Source organism: Berghia stephanieae, chromosome 5, assembly GCF_034508935.2.
Source record: "Berghia stephanieae isolate SIO BIC M18660-M18661 chromosome 5, UCSD_Bste_1.3, whole genome shotgun sequence".
NCBI lineage: Eukaryota > Metazoa > Mollusca > Gastropoda > Nudibranchia > Aeolidiidae > Berghia > Berghia stephanieae.
In genome coordinates, this window is record NC_088364.1 from 43,770,840 (window position 1) to 43,787,967 (window position 17,128).

Below are 17,128 nucleotides of genomic sequence, written 5' to 3' on the forward strand. Positions count from 1 at the left end.
CAAAATCAAATCACTCGAAAAATCCGTAGGTTGTATTAATGAGATTGAAAATCTATTATAAGTTTCTAGATCGATCCCTTCGCTGGCAATAAATTTTTATTTCCTTTAAAAAGATCGGGCCAGGTCAAGTTTGGATTTGGAAAAAATGAACGGCCTTATTATTATTCCTATAGAATTACTGGATGTTGTAGTCAGGAGTAGTGAAAATATGGGACTGGAACTGAATATATCTAAAACAGAATGTATGACGGTATCTAAAAATAATAACCCACCAGCCTGTGTAATAACAAGCAGAGGACAAACAATACAACAAGTTGAATGTTTCAAATATTTAGGCTTCAATGTAACATCCAATGGAAAATCAGATTGTGAAATAAAGAAAAGAATAGGTATGGCGAAGAATGCATTCAACCAGCTGCATACAATTATGAAAAACAGGAATATTAGCATGAAAACAAAAATCAAAGTCCTGGATTGCTATGTACTGTCTGTGCTGCTATATGGTTGTGAGAGCTGGACCATAAACAAGACCATGGTTAAAAGACTGGAGGCAGTGGAAATGTGGTTTTACAGAAGAATGATGAGGGTGTCATGGATGGAAAGGAAAAGAAATGAAGAAATTTTAGAAATGGCAAACAGAAAAAGATCACTGATAACAAAAATCATCAAACGCCAAATGGAATTTTTAGGACACATTATCCGCCACCCTGGTTTGGAATATCTCGCCTTGACTGGAAAGATGAATGGAAAAAGATAAGAGGAAGACAAAGAATAACGTATTTGAAAGGGATAAGAACTTGGACAGATGAAGCTGAGAAAGGTGGCGCTGCTTTAATAGAATTGGCAAGAGATAGATCAGCTTGGCGGAAGATGACCTCCGACGTCTGCTTCAGATATGGAACTACATGAGATGAGATAGTTGTTGTGCTGTTGACATTTCAGCAGGTTCTGGATGGGCGAGTTGTCAAAACCCAAGGACATAAGGGTAAAGTGGATGTTTCAATTGCAGGTCGTTGCTCAATATTTATTATAGTTGTTGAGGTACTTTCGTAAAGACGTGGTCCCTGTCGAGCGGAGTAAATTTTACCGATGTTTTGCTAGCCAGAAGTTTTATAGAATGACAACCAATATAAAGCTTGTCAATAAAGAACCAATTCCTAAGTCGGTTGCTAAATAAACAAGGGGTATGCTATTTGAAATTATCCAATTGCACCCCCCCCCCCTCCCCCTCCCCCCTCCTCCTCCCCCCTCCTCCTGAATATTAAAAAGAAAAGATGGTTAGACATCCATAGATATTTAAAAACATGATGGGGACTTTCAGAAACACGCTATACGAGGGACGAGGGGAGTAATTTTACCAATGTTTTGACTAACAAGGTGCCAATTGGATTTTTTGTTATTTCTTTGTGCTCCCCCCCCCCCCCCCCCCCCCCCCCCCCCCCCCCCCCGGCGGCAGGAGAAGACTGGGGATTTTTTATTTTTAGGTCTTTAAAAAAATAGAAATAATTGGGGAGAGGATGGAGGGTGGACTACCAATCCCCAGTAATATTTTCACTATAATTGTTGATGTCAAAACTGTGATACTTGGGATCTTCTGATCATCCAACGTAAAGAATAAGTAGCTTATGAAATACTTAATATAATATGAGAGAATATTATGCTTTTAATTCAAATCCCATGCTCTCCCCCTCTGTGCTAATTTGTGTGTGCCTCGTCTTGTCACAAAATCAAGAAGCAATGTTAAGCGTAGTCTGTGATGTATGGGTGACAGTGATCATGGAAAATTATGGTCCTGATGTTGTGTCCATAGTTAGGGCACTTAACACACATTACCACACTCAACTCAGGTGTGAATGATTACCTAGCTGTAGGCAGTGGTGGATACTGTAAGAGTATTAGTACAAAAAGGACACCTAACAGTCAACTATTATGAAATGGAAATTTTCCATATATTGACTGCTGAGGAAATAAATGAAACATTGTGATGTGCATTGAGTAAGGTAGCTCTGTGGAAATGCATTGTATAAATGTTCATTCTTATATATTTATTTAGTTAATTTATCTCATTATGCTTTTCAATTATGATCACACAATACATTTTCATATAAGCTACCCTTTATCATATCCCATCATTTTATTTTTGACTTATCAAATCTATCTATACACTGATCGATTTACTTAACAAATAGAGAGGGAAAACATACTGTCTAATATTATATTAATTATTTCATAAGCCACTTATCCTTTATGTTGGAAGAACTCAAATTTTTGAAGATCCTAAGTGTGATCCTAAGTGTTTTGACACCTGTCAATCATAGTGAAAATTTTAAATATGACTGGGAATTGGTAGTCCACCCCTACCGACATATGCCTATTTGCAGACCTGATAACCCAAACTGTTTTCGGCTCATTGTTGTGATGGAAATTCACTCAAACCCAACATAAAATATTGTCCATCACAACAATGATAAATTAATCCAATTATTCCGTTCAGTCATCTACCTACAAATATGTACTTGTGGACATTCACCCTCTTCCCAATAATATTTTTAAAAAAAACTTTTTAAAGATGTCCTCCGACTTCCCATTACAGGAAGAAGAAATAGAAACAACCTGGTTGCTAGTCAAAACATCTGTAAAATTACTCCACTTGGCAGGGACCATGTCTTTACGAAATTACCACCGTTGTTAATATTTCGAATTTCCCCATTAATTTAGTGACAGATTCCCCCCCCCCCCCCCCCCTCCCCAACTCCTCTCTCTCTCTCTCTCTCTCTCTCTCTCTCTCTCTCTCTCTCTCTCTCTCTCTCTCTCTCTCTCCCTCTCTCTCTCTCTCCCTCTCTCCCTTTCCCCTCTCTCTTTCCAATTTTTTTTTTTGGGTTTAAATTTCCCTTACCTTTCCTCTTTCTTTTTTTTTCGTGTCATTTTCCACTTTACTCTTCTCATCTAACCTTCCCTCTTTGTGGATTTGGAGTAATGGAGGGGATGGGTGGTGGTGGCAAAGTAGCGTAATCATGGTTTACTAATTTAGATTTGTGCATATTTTAATTACCTTTCACCTTCCTCTTATTTTTATCCACCTCAGTTGAGTATTTAAAGTGGCTATTTTTAAAAAAATATATAAAACCGAAATGTGTATAATCATCAATATATCTATCTACCAAAGTGTTTTATCAAATATTTTGTAATCGCGCTTTTGGCGTTCTTCATTTTTCAAAAAATGACCAGGTCCAATTATTGATGAATATAGTGAAGGGGGCCAACCCAAAGAATCTTGGGCCTACGTTCCAGTGAGGCCCAAGGCCCAAATGTTTTATTGGCTATACTACACCACTCATGATAAAGGTTATCTGGAAAGGCCCCTCATCATGTGGCTACAGGTAGGTAAACATTCAGATTTTATATAAAGATATTTGATAAAAAGGCTCATTGATATGGAACATTTCCAGACTTTTATTTTGTATGATTTGTAAACGGATCAGAGAATATTTAATTATTTTTTTTAATAAAGGATTACCCAGGAAGTCAGCCCAGTTTTGTTCACTGTATATTTAGAAGCACTCAGTATAAGATGGCAAGTGTCAAATAAAAATGTAACCCAAGAACTGTCAGAACTGCTGATTATGTCGATTTTGTTTCTTTCACTGGAATTAAAAAGTTAAACAAAGTTTGAAAAAAAAAAAAGCTTCTTGTAAATACAATGGCAACTGCCTAACAATTCACGTTGTAATAACCCACTTAGTGTAATAACCTGGTACTCTTGTGTTAAAAACCAACAGCACTGTCTCCACTTAATGTGCTCAAGGTGTTTTACAAGAGTTCCCAAGCCAACAACAAAACTTTACATGTAGGAAGAGACAAGACACGCTAAGGCGCTATTTCTATTTTTAAATTTTTAACAGAGACAAAGCACTAATTTACACCTGAGTGTAGTGATGGAATATGAGTAAAAAACATTTTCCAAGGACTCAACTTTGTATTATTGGAGCTAGATGTTTCCACCATTTGAAATTCCCGAATTGTTGGGAGATTTATTGTTTATTAGTGCACTTGTCACCCATTGTCTCAATCTCGTATTATATAGTGGTGAAATACTGGATGCTGGAGCTCTTAATAAGTTAACTGCCATACTATGGAATGGCATGTATTTAAAAATTTGGCCAGAAAACTTGCACTTCAAATATCGATCAATTTAAATGACCCTCATCTTGGCAAAAATTCCCAAACCTGGGACTTCACGAAATTAAACACACTGATAGTGTGATCTTGGAATCTTCATCTGTTCCCTATTTGAACCATTCCCTTTGTCTTACCTTATGTGTGTGTGTGTGCATGTCAATGATATTTTAGATTGTCATTCTTGTAACTGTGAAACGCATAGAGCATGACCTAGTCATAATTATGCGTTATACAAGTGCTATGTTATTATTATTATTATTATTATTATTATTATTATTATTATTATTATTATTATTATTATTATTATTATTATTATTATTATTATTATTATTTATTATTATTATTATTATTATTATTATTATTATTATTATTATTATTATTATTATTATTATTATTATTATTATCATTATTATTATTATTATTATTATTATTATTATTATTATTATTATTATTTTATTATTATTATTATTATTATTATTATTATTATTATTATTATTATTTATTATTATTATTATTATTTATTATTATTATTATTATTATTATTATTATTATTATTATTATTATTATTATTATATTATTATTGTATTTTATCAATATTAAATTGAATAGTGTGTGATCGTTTGTTTTTTCAACCTCAGGGAGGACCTGGTGGTTCAAGTACAGGTTTTGGTAACTTCATGGAAATGGGACCTTATGATGTGGAATTGAAACCACGCAATACAACATGGGTAATCAAGTATCTACAGTGGAACCTCAGTATAACAGATCCAGATATAGCAGGCACTCGGTTACAACAGGGCGGGTCTTAAAAAGCTCTGGGGGTTTTTTTTCTCCCTTTTTACCTTTAGTAATATTATCAACTATAGCAGAACTTATAAGAGCTTTATTGGTAATAACAGGGGCACAAAACCCACTCAATACCTCCTTATACAATGTATTAACCTACATTCTTCTCAGCTAAGCTCACGGCTAAAGGCAATTGAATGCTCTGTGTGTGTAAAGGCTACTTATTACTCTATGCTACATAATTTTTTAATGGTGATTTAAGCCATTTGGGTTATTTCCCTTGAAATTCTGCTATAACAAGACTCGGTTATAACAGGGATTTTTAGGCTGGCAACACCATCACTATTATATCGAGGTTCCACTGTATATGTCATGAGTGCAAAATGACAGCTCTCTTAAAGTCGACTTAAAAAAAAAAAAAGTCAGGTCCCTTCTCTCGAATGTTGTATTGTCAGTTTTAGTTAACCCTCCAGACAGTCAGACTCATCATCGCTTCCTTCACACTATCACCACCACTATCATCATCATCATCATCATCATCATCATCATCATCATCATCATTATTATTAGTAGTAGTAGTAGTAGTCGTAGTAGTATTATTGTTATTATTATTATTATAAAGTGGAACCTCCCGATTACGACACCTCCGAATAGTGACAACGTCCTGATAACGACATTGGCCCGTGGTCCCGATTTTTATAAAATTTAAGATCAGAAAAAAAACCTCCAAATAACGACGCACTTTTTGATAAAACCTCCGAATAACGACATTCTGTGATTTTCGGCAGTTTTCGTAGATATCTGATACTAAAAATACCGAGTTTGAGTACTCAAAGTTTATAAAAACGATTCCTGCTTGAACCAATGAGAACGCAGCTTTTGAAACCAATGAGAACGCAGCTTTTTTTGACGAATCTTGGCTGATATGCATTAATAAAAACCAAGGTATAAATCTAAGTGTAAGCAAGTAAACACAAAATCTTGTAAAATGTGATATTATGTGGTGATAGAAGTAGTAGTGGTAGTAGTAGACGTAGTAGTAGTAGTAGTAATATTATTAATAATAATAATAATAATAATAATAATAGTAGTAGTATAGTAGTAGTAGTAGTAGTAGTATTGTAGTAGTAGTAGTAGTAGTAGTAGCAGTAGTAGTAGTAGTTGTGTTTTTGTGGGAGGAGGAAGAGGAGGAGGAATTTTATCTAACTCGCAGCGTCCAAATTACCTGTTTTTGTTTGTTTTAAAGGGTTTTACAGCGCTTGTGACACATCTACATATCAGCACCAGTAAAAAGGAAGAAAATTGGATAGTAAAAAAACATTCTAGATTTACAATTGAAATGACATAAGAAAAAGTAAGACAAAGGGGAATGGTTTAAATAGGGAACAGATGTAGATTCCAGGAGCACACTATCAGTGTACTCAGTTCAGATCACCTAAAAGTCTCATCCAGACACACACACACAAGAACCCTCTAAGAGGAATACACTACAATGTTTTGTTTGTTTTGTCAATGTTAATGAAAACTGGTCCCGCGGGCCTTACCACGCCCACTTTGTCCGCCATCTTGGTAACCTCTAAATAACGACACCTCCGGATAACGACATAAAAACTTGGTCCCGTGGCATGTCGTTATCGGGAGGTTCCACTGTAATTATTGTTGTTATTATTATTATTATTATTATTATTATTATTATTATATTATTATTTATTATTATTATTATTATTATTATTATTATTATTTTCAAAATAATATTAATTATGATTATTATCATTAAAAGATTGTTACCTATGCACGTTTTTGTGTGTTATATACAACTAGTTGCTTTTTAAAAACATTTTTTACCAGTTTAGTAAATAGAGTATTTCACTGACCTGAATTTGATCTATAAATTATTTGTAAAAGAACATTGTTATTTTTTTTGCATTGCTTTTTTCAACAAATTCTGATAGGTACAACTGGCAAGTCTTCTGTTTGTGGACAACCCAGTGGGCACTGGTTTCAGCTATGTGGAGAAGGGTGGAAGCTTTACGACTAACATCAATGAAATCACAAGCGATTTGCTGCAGCTGGTCAAAGCTTTTATAAAAAATCACAGTAATTTTCAGGTGTTTATTATTATTATTATTATTATTATTATTATTATTATTATTATTATTATTATTATTATTATTATTATTATTATTATTATCATTATCAATTATCATTATAATAATAATAATAATTATTATTATTATTATTATTATTAATATTATTATTATTATTATTATTATATTAGTATTATTATTGTTATTATTATTGTTATTATTATTTATTATTATTATTATTATTATTATTATTATTATTATTATTATTATTATTATTATATTATTATTATTATTATTATATTACATATTAATATTATTACTGATACGGCTAATGATTATAATTCCTCTTGATCCAAAGAGCTGCTTATTTAGAATCATCTGTCTGTGACAGAATTTTAAAAATATCTTTGCTGGTTAATCAGAATGCAAGCCAGTTAATAGAATTGGACATTTCAAAGCTTCATTAAACTATGTTTGAATTATTTCCCCTTAACCCCAAACAAAATGTCCCATATTAAGAATAATGACAGTGAAATCATTATGTCCTTTTGGAAGAACAGGTTCATGAATTAACAATGCCATTGAGTCTTAAGATCCAATTCCTTTTATGTGTCCAATTCGCTAGACTTAACAGATTTGTGGCGCTGCAGTCTTCCCTTGGAATACACCCTAAAGACAAATTTCTCCTATGGGATGAATAAAGGGAAATTATTATTTTTTTAAAATTATTTATTTGACTGTTTAGGGGGAAACTATTTATTAATCAAGAGCGCATACAGACAGTAGTTTACTGTTCATGAGGCAAGCTGCTTTGACTGAATTTATTTGATATGTTGTAAGCACGGTTGATTCATGTGAGTCCTCTTTGTTTTGGATATCTTATTCGTATGAATGAAAAAAAAAAGTTATATATGTCTGTCTTCCGATGCTCACTCTTCACTTTCAACATTCATCTATCATCATTACACAGGTAGGTGGGGTCTTTGACCTCCCATGGTGGGCAGGAGGTCATGCTGTGTCTTCTATCTCCTGTATTTGTTTTCTAAGTTGCTTTCTGTCTTTGTCTTGAAAAGGGATTACTTAGTTTCGTCCTAGCTTTGGTCGGAGTCATTGTCTGGGATGGAAACAGTCAAATGTATAATTATAATTTTGGGAGATAAATTTTTTCCCTTGAAAATCATCTCTCTGTTATGTACCGTTATATGTTTTAAATATATAATGGTTTGTAAACAGTTAAATGTATTTCCCTTAGTGGGGATCTGTGCTTTTTTTTCTGGATGAGACATTAAGGTGATCTCAAACTAAGTAAACTAATAGTGCGCTCTTGGAATATATATCTGTGCCTTTTTACTGGTGCTGAAGTGACCTAATTGTGTCACAAGTGCCGTAAAACCCTTAAAAGCAAAATACAAAAATAAATGATTACATAGATGTTATGTTGAGTGTTCGTGCAAAAGGAAGTCAAAATTCAAGAAAAACAACCCAAGAAGATCTGATTCACTATTACTATAGCTTAATCATTATTCCATATGCGTGTAGTCTTGAAAGATTATTCCAATTATGAAGGGCAGTCACAGAATCGGTTAATGGGGATGCTGCTTAATTGGAATCAACTTCTATCTAAACATGCTTTCTAATGATTCAGCATTCACTGGTATTTATTATTAGCAGTCTTTTTTTTTCTTCTGTTATTATCATGTCTCAATCTAGTGATAACAATGATAATTGCTGTTTTCCCAGAAAGTTCCATTCTACATTTTCTCTGAGTCCTATGGTGGAAAGATGACAGCTGCTTTTAGTGCTGTTCTGGCCAAGGTAAAGTGATATAATATGTAAATTTTGCTTTTGAAATAGAATCAGAGATGATACATGAAATTAAGCTCGACTTTCGTGACAGCTGCTTTTAGTGCTGTTCTGGCCAAGGTTAAGTAATATAATATGTAAATTTTGCTTTTGAAATAGAATCAGAGATGATACATGAAATTAAGCTCGACTTTCGTTTGAGATTTCTTTTTCTTTTAATTTTATTTTTCTCCTCTGACATACTTGCTTTGATGTCAACATGATTTCCCCTTTTGTTCAGGCATTCCACAGATACCATCAATTTAGGTTAGCTATTTGCTCAGATTTCAAACTTATCACAGCTAAATCCCTCTTGTTTTTAATGTTATTTGTCATTAATAGAATCATGTGGTACTCCTTAATGCACTTAACTCATACATCAATACATGCATAACATGCATACATTTAAACAAACACAAACACACACACACACACACACACTGAGTTAAATATACATGTATCACGTTAATGACAGACATTAAACATGTGTTGTTATAAATGAATACTTATTATTTATCAAAGCAACTGTATTTTTTTGTATATTATAGTTTAAGGCTATCGACAATTGATTTGGTAGTTTTATAATTAAGAAAACAAAAGCTAAAAGGTGAGATGAAATTCCTTTTTTTTTTTTTTTGTTTAAATTTCCAAAGATGATTTGATTTGTCTTTTTTGTTTATTTAGAGGTAAAACTAAAATAATTCAACAAGCGTTTTTATAAGCAATTGAATTTTGTTTCTTGTTCAAAAGATAAATAAATAAGATTTTATCTGAAGCTGGCTTGAACCAAAATCTTTCAGATGTTAGTGTTATGCTCTATCCAGTTGACGAATTTGTTCATTTGTTCGTTTCTTATCCCTCTTGTTTTTAATGTTATTTGTCATTAATAGAATCCTGTGGTACTCCTTAATGCACTTAACTCATACATCAATACATGCATAACATGCATACATTTAAACAAACACACACACACACACACACACACACACACACACACACACACACACTGAGTTAAATATACATGTATCACGTTAATGACAGACATTAAACATGTGTTGTTAAAAATGAATAGTTATTATTTATCAAAGCAACTGTATTTTTTTGTATATTATAGTTTAAGGCTATCGACAATTGATCTGGTAGTTTTATAATTAAGAAAACAAAAGCTAAAAGGTGAGATGAAATTCCTTTTTTTTTTTGTTTAAAATTCCAAAGATGATTTGATTTGTCTTTTTTGTTTATTTAGAGGTAAAACTAAAATAATTCAACAAGCGTTTTTATAAGCAATTGAATTTTGTTTCTTTTTCAAAAGATAAATAAATAAGATTTTATCTGAAGCTGGCTTGAACCAAAATCTTTCATGTGTTGGTGTTATGCTCTATCCAGTTGACGAATTTGTCCATTTGTTCTTTACCACCCCCCCCCCCCCCCCTCCCTTTTTCTGCCAACATCAAGTATCTTCATTATAAAGTGTGCAGCTATATGATCTTGTGATATGACACTCGAGTGTGAGCCCAGATCAGCGCATAATTGAGTCCTTGGAATAAGCGCTTTACTCACATTCTCTCACCATACTCAGGTGTAAAATGAGTACCTTGGCAGTAACAACGTTGCCTCCTGTCTGAAAAAAAATTGTAAATTCACCTGGTCAAAAAATGAATGGCCAAATTGAATTTGACAGAGAAATCAATAAAATCAAAATGAAGGCTTAGGCAAGTCCAGTTGTTCTCACCACATGCACAGTCGCCATTATCTTTGATTCACGGAGATGGGACTTAATGACAAGAAATAAGACATCATTTTTCGTCCTACATATTAAGTGTTGTTGTTGGCCAGGGAGCACTTTGAGCATGTTAAGTAGATATTATGCTATATAAATGCTCAAGTTTATAAGATTATTGTCTGTTTCTACTTATATGGTATGATTAACATTCCCTTCCCATCACTTTAATAATTTTCCAGGCCATCAAGAATGGAGAGTTAAACATGAACTTCCAAGGATTTGCAATGGGAGATTCGTGGATTTCTCCTATTGACTCTGTGTTGTCATGGGGACCTTACCTCAAAGCTACGGTTAGTGATACCTTTGTTATAGTCATCACTATCATCATCATCATCATCATCATCATCATCGTCATCATCATACCCTTTATTTTCACCACGATTATCATATTAAATAGCTAACTTAGGGAGATTGCTCTTCAAATTATATTCATTATTTTCATTTTATTATTATTACCATTATTATTATTATTATTATTATTATTATTATTATTATTATTATTATTATTATTATTATTATTATTATTATTATTATTATTATTTCATTATTATTATTATTATTATTATTATATTATTATTATTATTATTATTATTATTATTATTATTATTATTATTATTATTATTATTATTATTATTATTGTTGTTGTTGTTCTTGTTGTTGTTGTTCTTGTTGTTGATGATGGTATTATTGTTGTTTTTGTAACCTTAACCTAACAATTATCTTAAAATTTTTCACCAACAATTAAAAACCTTCCTTTCTTCCTTTAACTCGTGACAACAGCAGGATATGCTGTCTTTTTTGGTCACAGCTTTAAAAAGAACAAGCCTATTTGTAGTCATTTGAACAAGAGGAGCCTATTAAGACTGTAACTGCGAGACTTTAAAAAAAAAACATTTAAAAACTTGAGCTTTTATAAAGTGCAATATCCACTAAAAAGTGCTTTACAAGGATCCTTATCCAACAGCAACATTTAATATATTGAGACATGACGCCAGTTAGGCGATATTACAATTTTTCCGACAGAGACAAAGTTGTTAATGGTCAATGTACTCATTTTACACATGAGTTTGGTGAGATAATGTGAGTAAAGAGCCTTTTGCAAGGTCTCAACTATGCACCACTCAAGAGTGGTACTCGAACCTAAGACCTTCAGATTCTAAGGCAAGTGTCATACCACAAGACCTCATATCATCTCCTATCATATTAAAGGTCGTAACATGACATTTTTACCTGGAGGGCAGTAACATTGATATAAGTCTAGTTTGATAAAGCATCACATTGTCATTGTCCCTCTTTTTGGTTAAAGGTTGTCAATTTTCTGTGTATTTACGGAATTCAGTCTGTCAGAAAAAAAACGTATATTTTTGCAATTACCTGAGAATGGAAAAAAAAAGTACAGAACATCTTCTTACTGGAGTTCAGCATTCAAATATAGGTAGCTCGGTGTGTTTGTGTAAAAGTTCCGTCTTTTTTTTTTTTTAAATTCTGAATCGGCAACCCTGTTGGTTAAACTTGTAAGATATACCATGTATGAATACAATAAATTCCTTTCTGTAGAGGGTAAAAACCTAGAAAATCAGTTATTAGCTCTTTCTCTATTTGCTACCTATTCCTTACCTCAAATTTATTAATCATATTAAACTTTTAATTTTTTTTATTTTGATCATACGCCCATTTTTTTTTACAGTCCATCATTTCCCAGAATGGATTGGATGCCATCAGCAAAGGTGCCAAAGAATGCCAGAAATTCGTTGAGGAAGGTAGATGTTGCTAGTTTTATGATGTTAAGATAGAAAGATATTTCCAAACACAGTCTACTTATAATATTACAAAAGATCCCCACAAAAGTATAGCTTTAAATTATTAAACAAGTCTGCTAATTTAATTAAATTATAACTTTATTTTAAAAATAAGAAAATGTCAAAATTAAAATAAAAGGATTTGACAATAAAATGTACCTATTTGGCAACTTGTAAAGACAATACAATACACACAAACAAATCTTGTCTTGTCTCAGGTTTGTTGCTCTGTTTTTTATAGCGGCATTGGTCTGGCTTCTCGTGAAGAAGATGTGTAGTGGGGATACTTCTTCACTCTTGACCGAACACTATCCAGCAAATATTGAGAACAATCGTGCTTCTCAATCGTACTTCATACACAAACTTATATCAATATCCTTTTGTGTATGGATATAGATTTGACCGAACAAGTTTCAAGGCACCAAATATTATCACACTTTTATAGAGATGTGATATTATGTCACACATCTCGTTTTATTTGCCACCGAACAGGGCAATACAACCAGGCAGCATTGAAAATTTTATAACACAGTTTTGCCTTTTCTATGTTATACGTTATTGGGACTAATACGCATAGGAACAGATTGACCTTTTCTGTTCTATGATTTTAATGGTCAATCTTTGATCGGACTGGCATTGCATAGATCGGCCTTCTCTATGCTATGACTTTTTTTTGACCACCCATTTGCAAACTTACACAGTATCGATCGGCCTTTTCTAAACTATGATTTGGTGGTCACTCATTCAAACGTTCGATTCACATAATACAGTAACCTGCACTAAGCCTAGTTAGTTAGTTCTCTTTATGGTAGTGAGAAGAAAAACTTCTCCTTTTGTTACAAAGTGGCAGGTCTAATGACATTTTGGGATTATTATTAGGTTTGATAATCTACAAATCTCCAGCAACTAGCACCCATTTCTGTGAATTTGGGATTTTGTGACCAATCTCAACAAAAAATATAAATAATTAATAAATAAATAAATAAATAAATAAATAAATAAATAAAGTGGGTTTTTAGACTAAAATGTTTTTATTGTTATTATTATTATGATATATTATTATTATATATTATATTATTATTATTATTATTATTATTATTATTTATTATTATTATTTTATTATTTTTTATTATTATTATTTTATTATTATTATTATTATTAAATTATAATAATAATAATAATAATAATAATAATAATAATAATAATAATAATAATAAAATAATCATAATAATAATAATAATAATCATAATAATAATAATAGTCATAATAATAATAATAATAGAAATAATAATTTATTTATATAGCGCCTTACTGTCCACAAATAAAGTACTCAGCAGCGCTTATAGAGTTTAATGATTTTACTATTCACAATCATACCATCGTATTCTAGATCTTTAGCAGAGAGGGAAGCAAGCAGTCGAATGTATAGATTCCTTTTTGAGAGATGATTTTTTTTTCTTTGTAAATCATCTATCTCTCAATAGAGCTTTTAATTTTTATTTTTTTTACTTTGTAAACCTGTGTCTTTCATAGCAGGATCCTTTGCTCCTGCATGGATGGGACTTTTAAGTAATATCAAAATAGGCACATTGATGGAATTGTTGTTGAATCATCTGTCTCCAGTTTGAACTCAATCCCTTTGGTGTTTTTAACTCCAGATCTATAACCTTTTTATCAATCACCATCCTTTGTACTAGCGTTGATCTGAAAACAAACAATTCACTGTTCACTTAGTTTTTGTCATAATTGCTTTGTACTGTGGTTTAATTTTTGGGTAGTGTTTGGCTTTGAGCTCACAAGGGCTACTATCAAAGTCTTGTGCAAGGACAGATGAAAAATAGATACATGTAATATACATTGAGCTTCATAGCCGATCAATGAGTTTGGTGCAAATTGTTTTGTGCTTATTGTCAGAATTTCAGATATCAGCATTACTAATATCATCTTAACACATTTTTCTTAAATTCCGCTTATATTTACCTGCTGATATCAAGCAACGTCATTAGATATTACTATAAAAATGTCTGGATTAAAATGTAAAACACTTGTGGTGTACGGATTTTATAAAAAGTCTAAATTTTCTATTCTTTATATTACAGTGGTAGCATACCACTTTTCCTGTATTCTTCTATCTGATTTTTATGCTATTGAATCACAGAATTACCCTCTTGTCAGTTTTTTACCTCCCCATTTCCTTCAATCATCCATTACCAGGTAAGTTTTCCCAAGCCACCAATGCTTGGAGCAATCTTGAGGACATTGTCGTCAATGTGGGGTCAGATGTTAGTTTTTATAACATCATGAAATTTGGGGAAGGTGAACAATCTGAAAAGCTGAAGAATCTGAGTCCTCTAGGTAGGTATTGTTTTGTTGTATTTTGTGGTTTAAATTTCACTTTTGTCTGTTAATTTTACACTAGGAAATGAATCAACATTAAGATAGGTATTATAAATATTCAAAAGAAACAAAGATTGATTTTGATATTTCCTTCCTCCCCACAGCATGATATTATATTAGGATTGACCAATTGCAGAGAATAGAATTAAAAGTCTACAATAGGAAATTTGATTTGAATTGTTGTATTTTTTTTTTCACTGAGAAGAATTTGTATTGTCTGCGAAGCTGCTAAAATTCAGATTATTATATCTCTGTCATTTTGATAGTAAAAATATTAAGAGGCACCCCTATTATCATTTGTAAAAAAAATGCAGGAGTTTGGGAACTATTAATTCCCCGCACATATCCAGTCTACTATTTTTTTTTAATACATCATATAGCGTGGTGATATATTGACAACAATGATATTATTGTGGTCAAATCGTTAAACTTGGAAGCCAATCAAAGCAAGAAAGATTTATTTGGTGTAAAAGAGGATAAATTCAGATGAGAAATACCACGGGTGAGGTCATTGGAGGGGTATACTCAAAGTATTCCAGAACTACTGTGTTTGAAATCTCTATCTCATTACTAACACATGCTCCCAATGTTACACAGTGGTGTGGGGAACTTTTCCAAAATTCCAACTGTAAAAGTCGAATACAGTGCAGCACAGAAATCTCAAACAAGTCTGAACCACCCTTTTTGTTGTTTTTTTTTTTTTGTTCAAGATTTCTGTGTTGAGTATTATACAAGGAATGTAAAGAAGAATGTTAGAGGGGTAAACCTGGGTGGTTTTGGTAAGGTCTCATTATAATGAGGTAAGAAAACAAAGCCAGCACATTGCATATTGATGACATGCTCAGTGTGAGACATCTTTATCTATGAATCCGGTCCTAATCACTATCATTTCATGGTGCCTCTCCTCTCACCCCATTCCCAATTACTTGTATGATTTTAATATAACAGGAACAGCCTTAGGCCACCACTGCTGACTGTACTGGTACTGGTACTTGAATGAGGTAGAATGATGTGACACTGGTCAACCCTGCCTCGCACGATCCCCTCCACACCACACCACACACACACACACACACACACCAGACATATGCATGCATAATACATAAACTAACACCCTTAACACCACATAGAAAGTGATGGCAGCTTTTCTTCCGTTCAATACAAACATAAGACAAAAGAATTTCATCAACGAAAATGAAAGTGAATGTCCAGTTCATTTGGGATTTCTGTGTTAGCATAAAAAAAAACTTTCAAGCTCAAAAAGCTTTCAAGATTTTCGAGTTGCCAATACTATGAAAATTGAGGGATTTAAAAGAGGAATTGAGACACATTTGAGATTTCCACGCTGCTCTGTTTCTTAAATTTTATTGTTGTGACCTTAATTTTTTTTTCCAGCTGGGTGGGGTTCCTGACCTCTCATCGCGGGCAGGGACTCACTTACTGTGTCTTCTTTCCTCCTATATCTGTTTTCCAACATGCTTTCTATCTTTGTCTTGGGATGAGATTACTTGGTTTTGTCCTGGCCTTGGCCGGATACCCTAGCTGGGAGGGAAACAATCAAATGTATAGTTAGAGTTTTGGGAGATGACATTTTTTTGTCTTGTAAATCATCTCTATGTTATGCATTGTATTATGTTTTGTTTAGATATAATGTAAGATCTGTAAACATTGAGTGTATTCCTCTTAGTGTGGACCTGTGTCTGGATGGGACTTTTGGGTAATTTCAAACTAAGTACTCTAATAGTGTGCTTTTGGAATCTACAGCTGTTCCCTATTTGAAACAATTCCCCTTTGTCTTACATTATCTTGTGTGCTTTGTAATTCTAAAACCTTTTACTATTCCATTTTCTTCCTTTTTACTGGTGCTGATATGACCTTAATGTGTTGCAAAAGAGGTAAAACCCTTAAAAACAAAAACAAACATCAGTTTCCAGTATCTGATTTACCCCACATAATACAGCGTTTCTACTTAATAACCCAAAATTGACTAGTTATTACCCAGATTTAGATTATTAGGCAGAGATCTAGTGCATGGTAAACGTGGTAATACAGCAAATTTGAATAGCAGGAATAAAGCAGAATTTTTGCTTACAGTATCAGAAAACCTGTACTGCAAGCGGCATATATTTATGCTAAGAGGTTATTTTGCAAAGTGGGCTAATAAACAACTGTACCAGTTTGATGTAATGGGTGGAATTTAGGTTTTACAATGTAAGGTATAATTATTGATAATGCTTGTTATGATATAAATAATA

At 32.5% G+C, this 17,128-nt stretch overlaps 1 protein-coding gene across 1 annotated transcript in view; it reads left to right on the plus strand.

Moving 5' to 3' along the window:
• LOC144972981 (retinoid-inducible serine carboxypeptidase-like) overlaps positions 1–17,128 on the plus strand; it is a 32,309-nt gene continuing 15,181 nt past the window's right edge. The window contains exons 1-9 of the mRNA XM_078914880.1: positions 1–169; positions 916–985; positions 3,229–3,380; positions 4,818–4,907; positions 6,918–7,073; positions 8,793–8,867; positions 10,857–10,967; positions 12,365–12,437; positions 14,691–14,831. Coding sequence (XP_078771006.1) covers positions 146–169; positions 916–985; positions 3,229–3,380; positions 4,818–4,907; positions 6,918–7,073; positions 8,793–8,867; positions 10,857–10,967; positions 12,365–12,437; positions 14,691–14,831 — 892 coding nt within the window. The 5' untranslated portion in view covers positions 1–145. The remainder of the gene's footprint in view (positions 170–915; positions 986–3,228; positions 3,381–4,817; positions 4,908–6,917; positions 7,074–8,792; positions 8,868–10,856; positions 10,968–12,364; positions 12,438–14,690; positions 14,832–17,128) is intronic.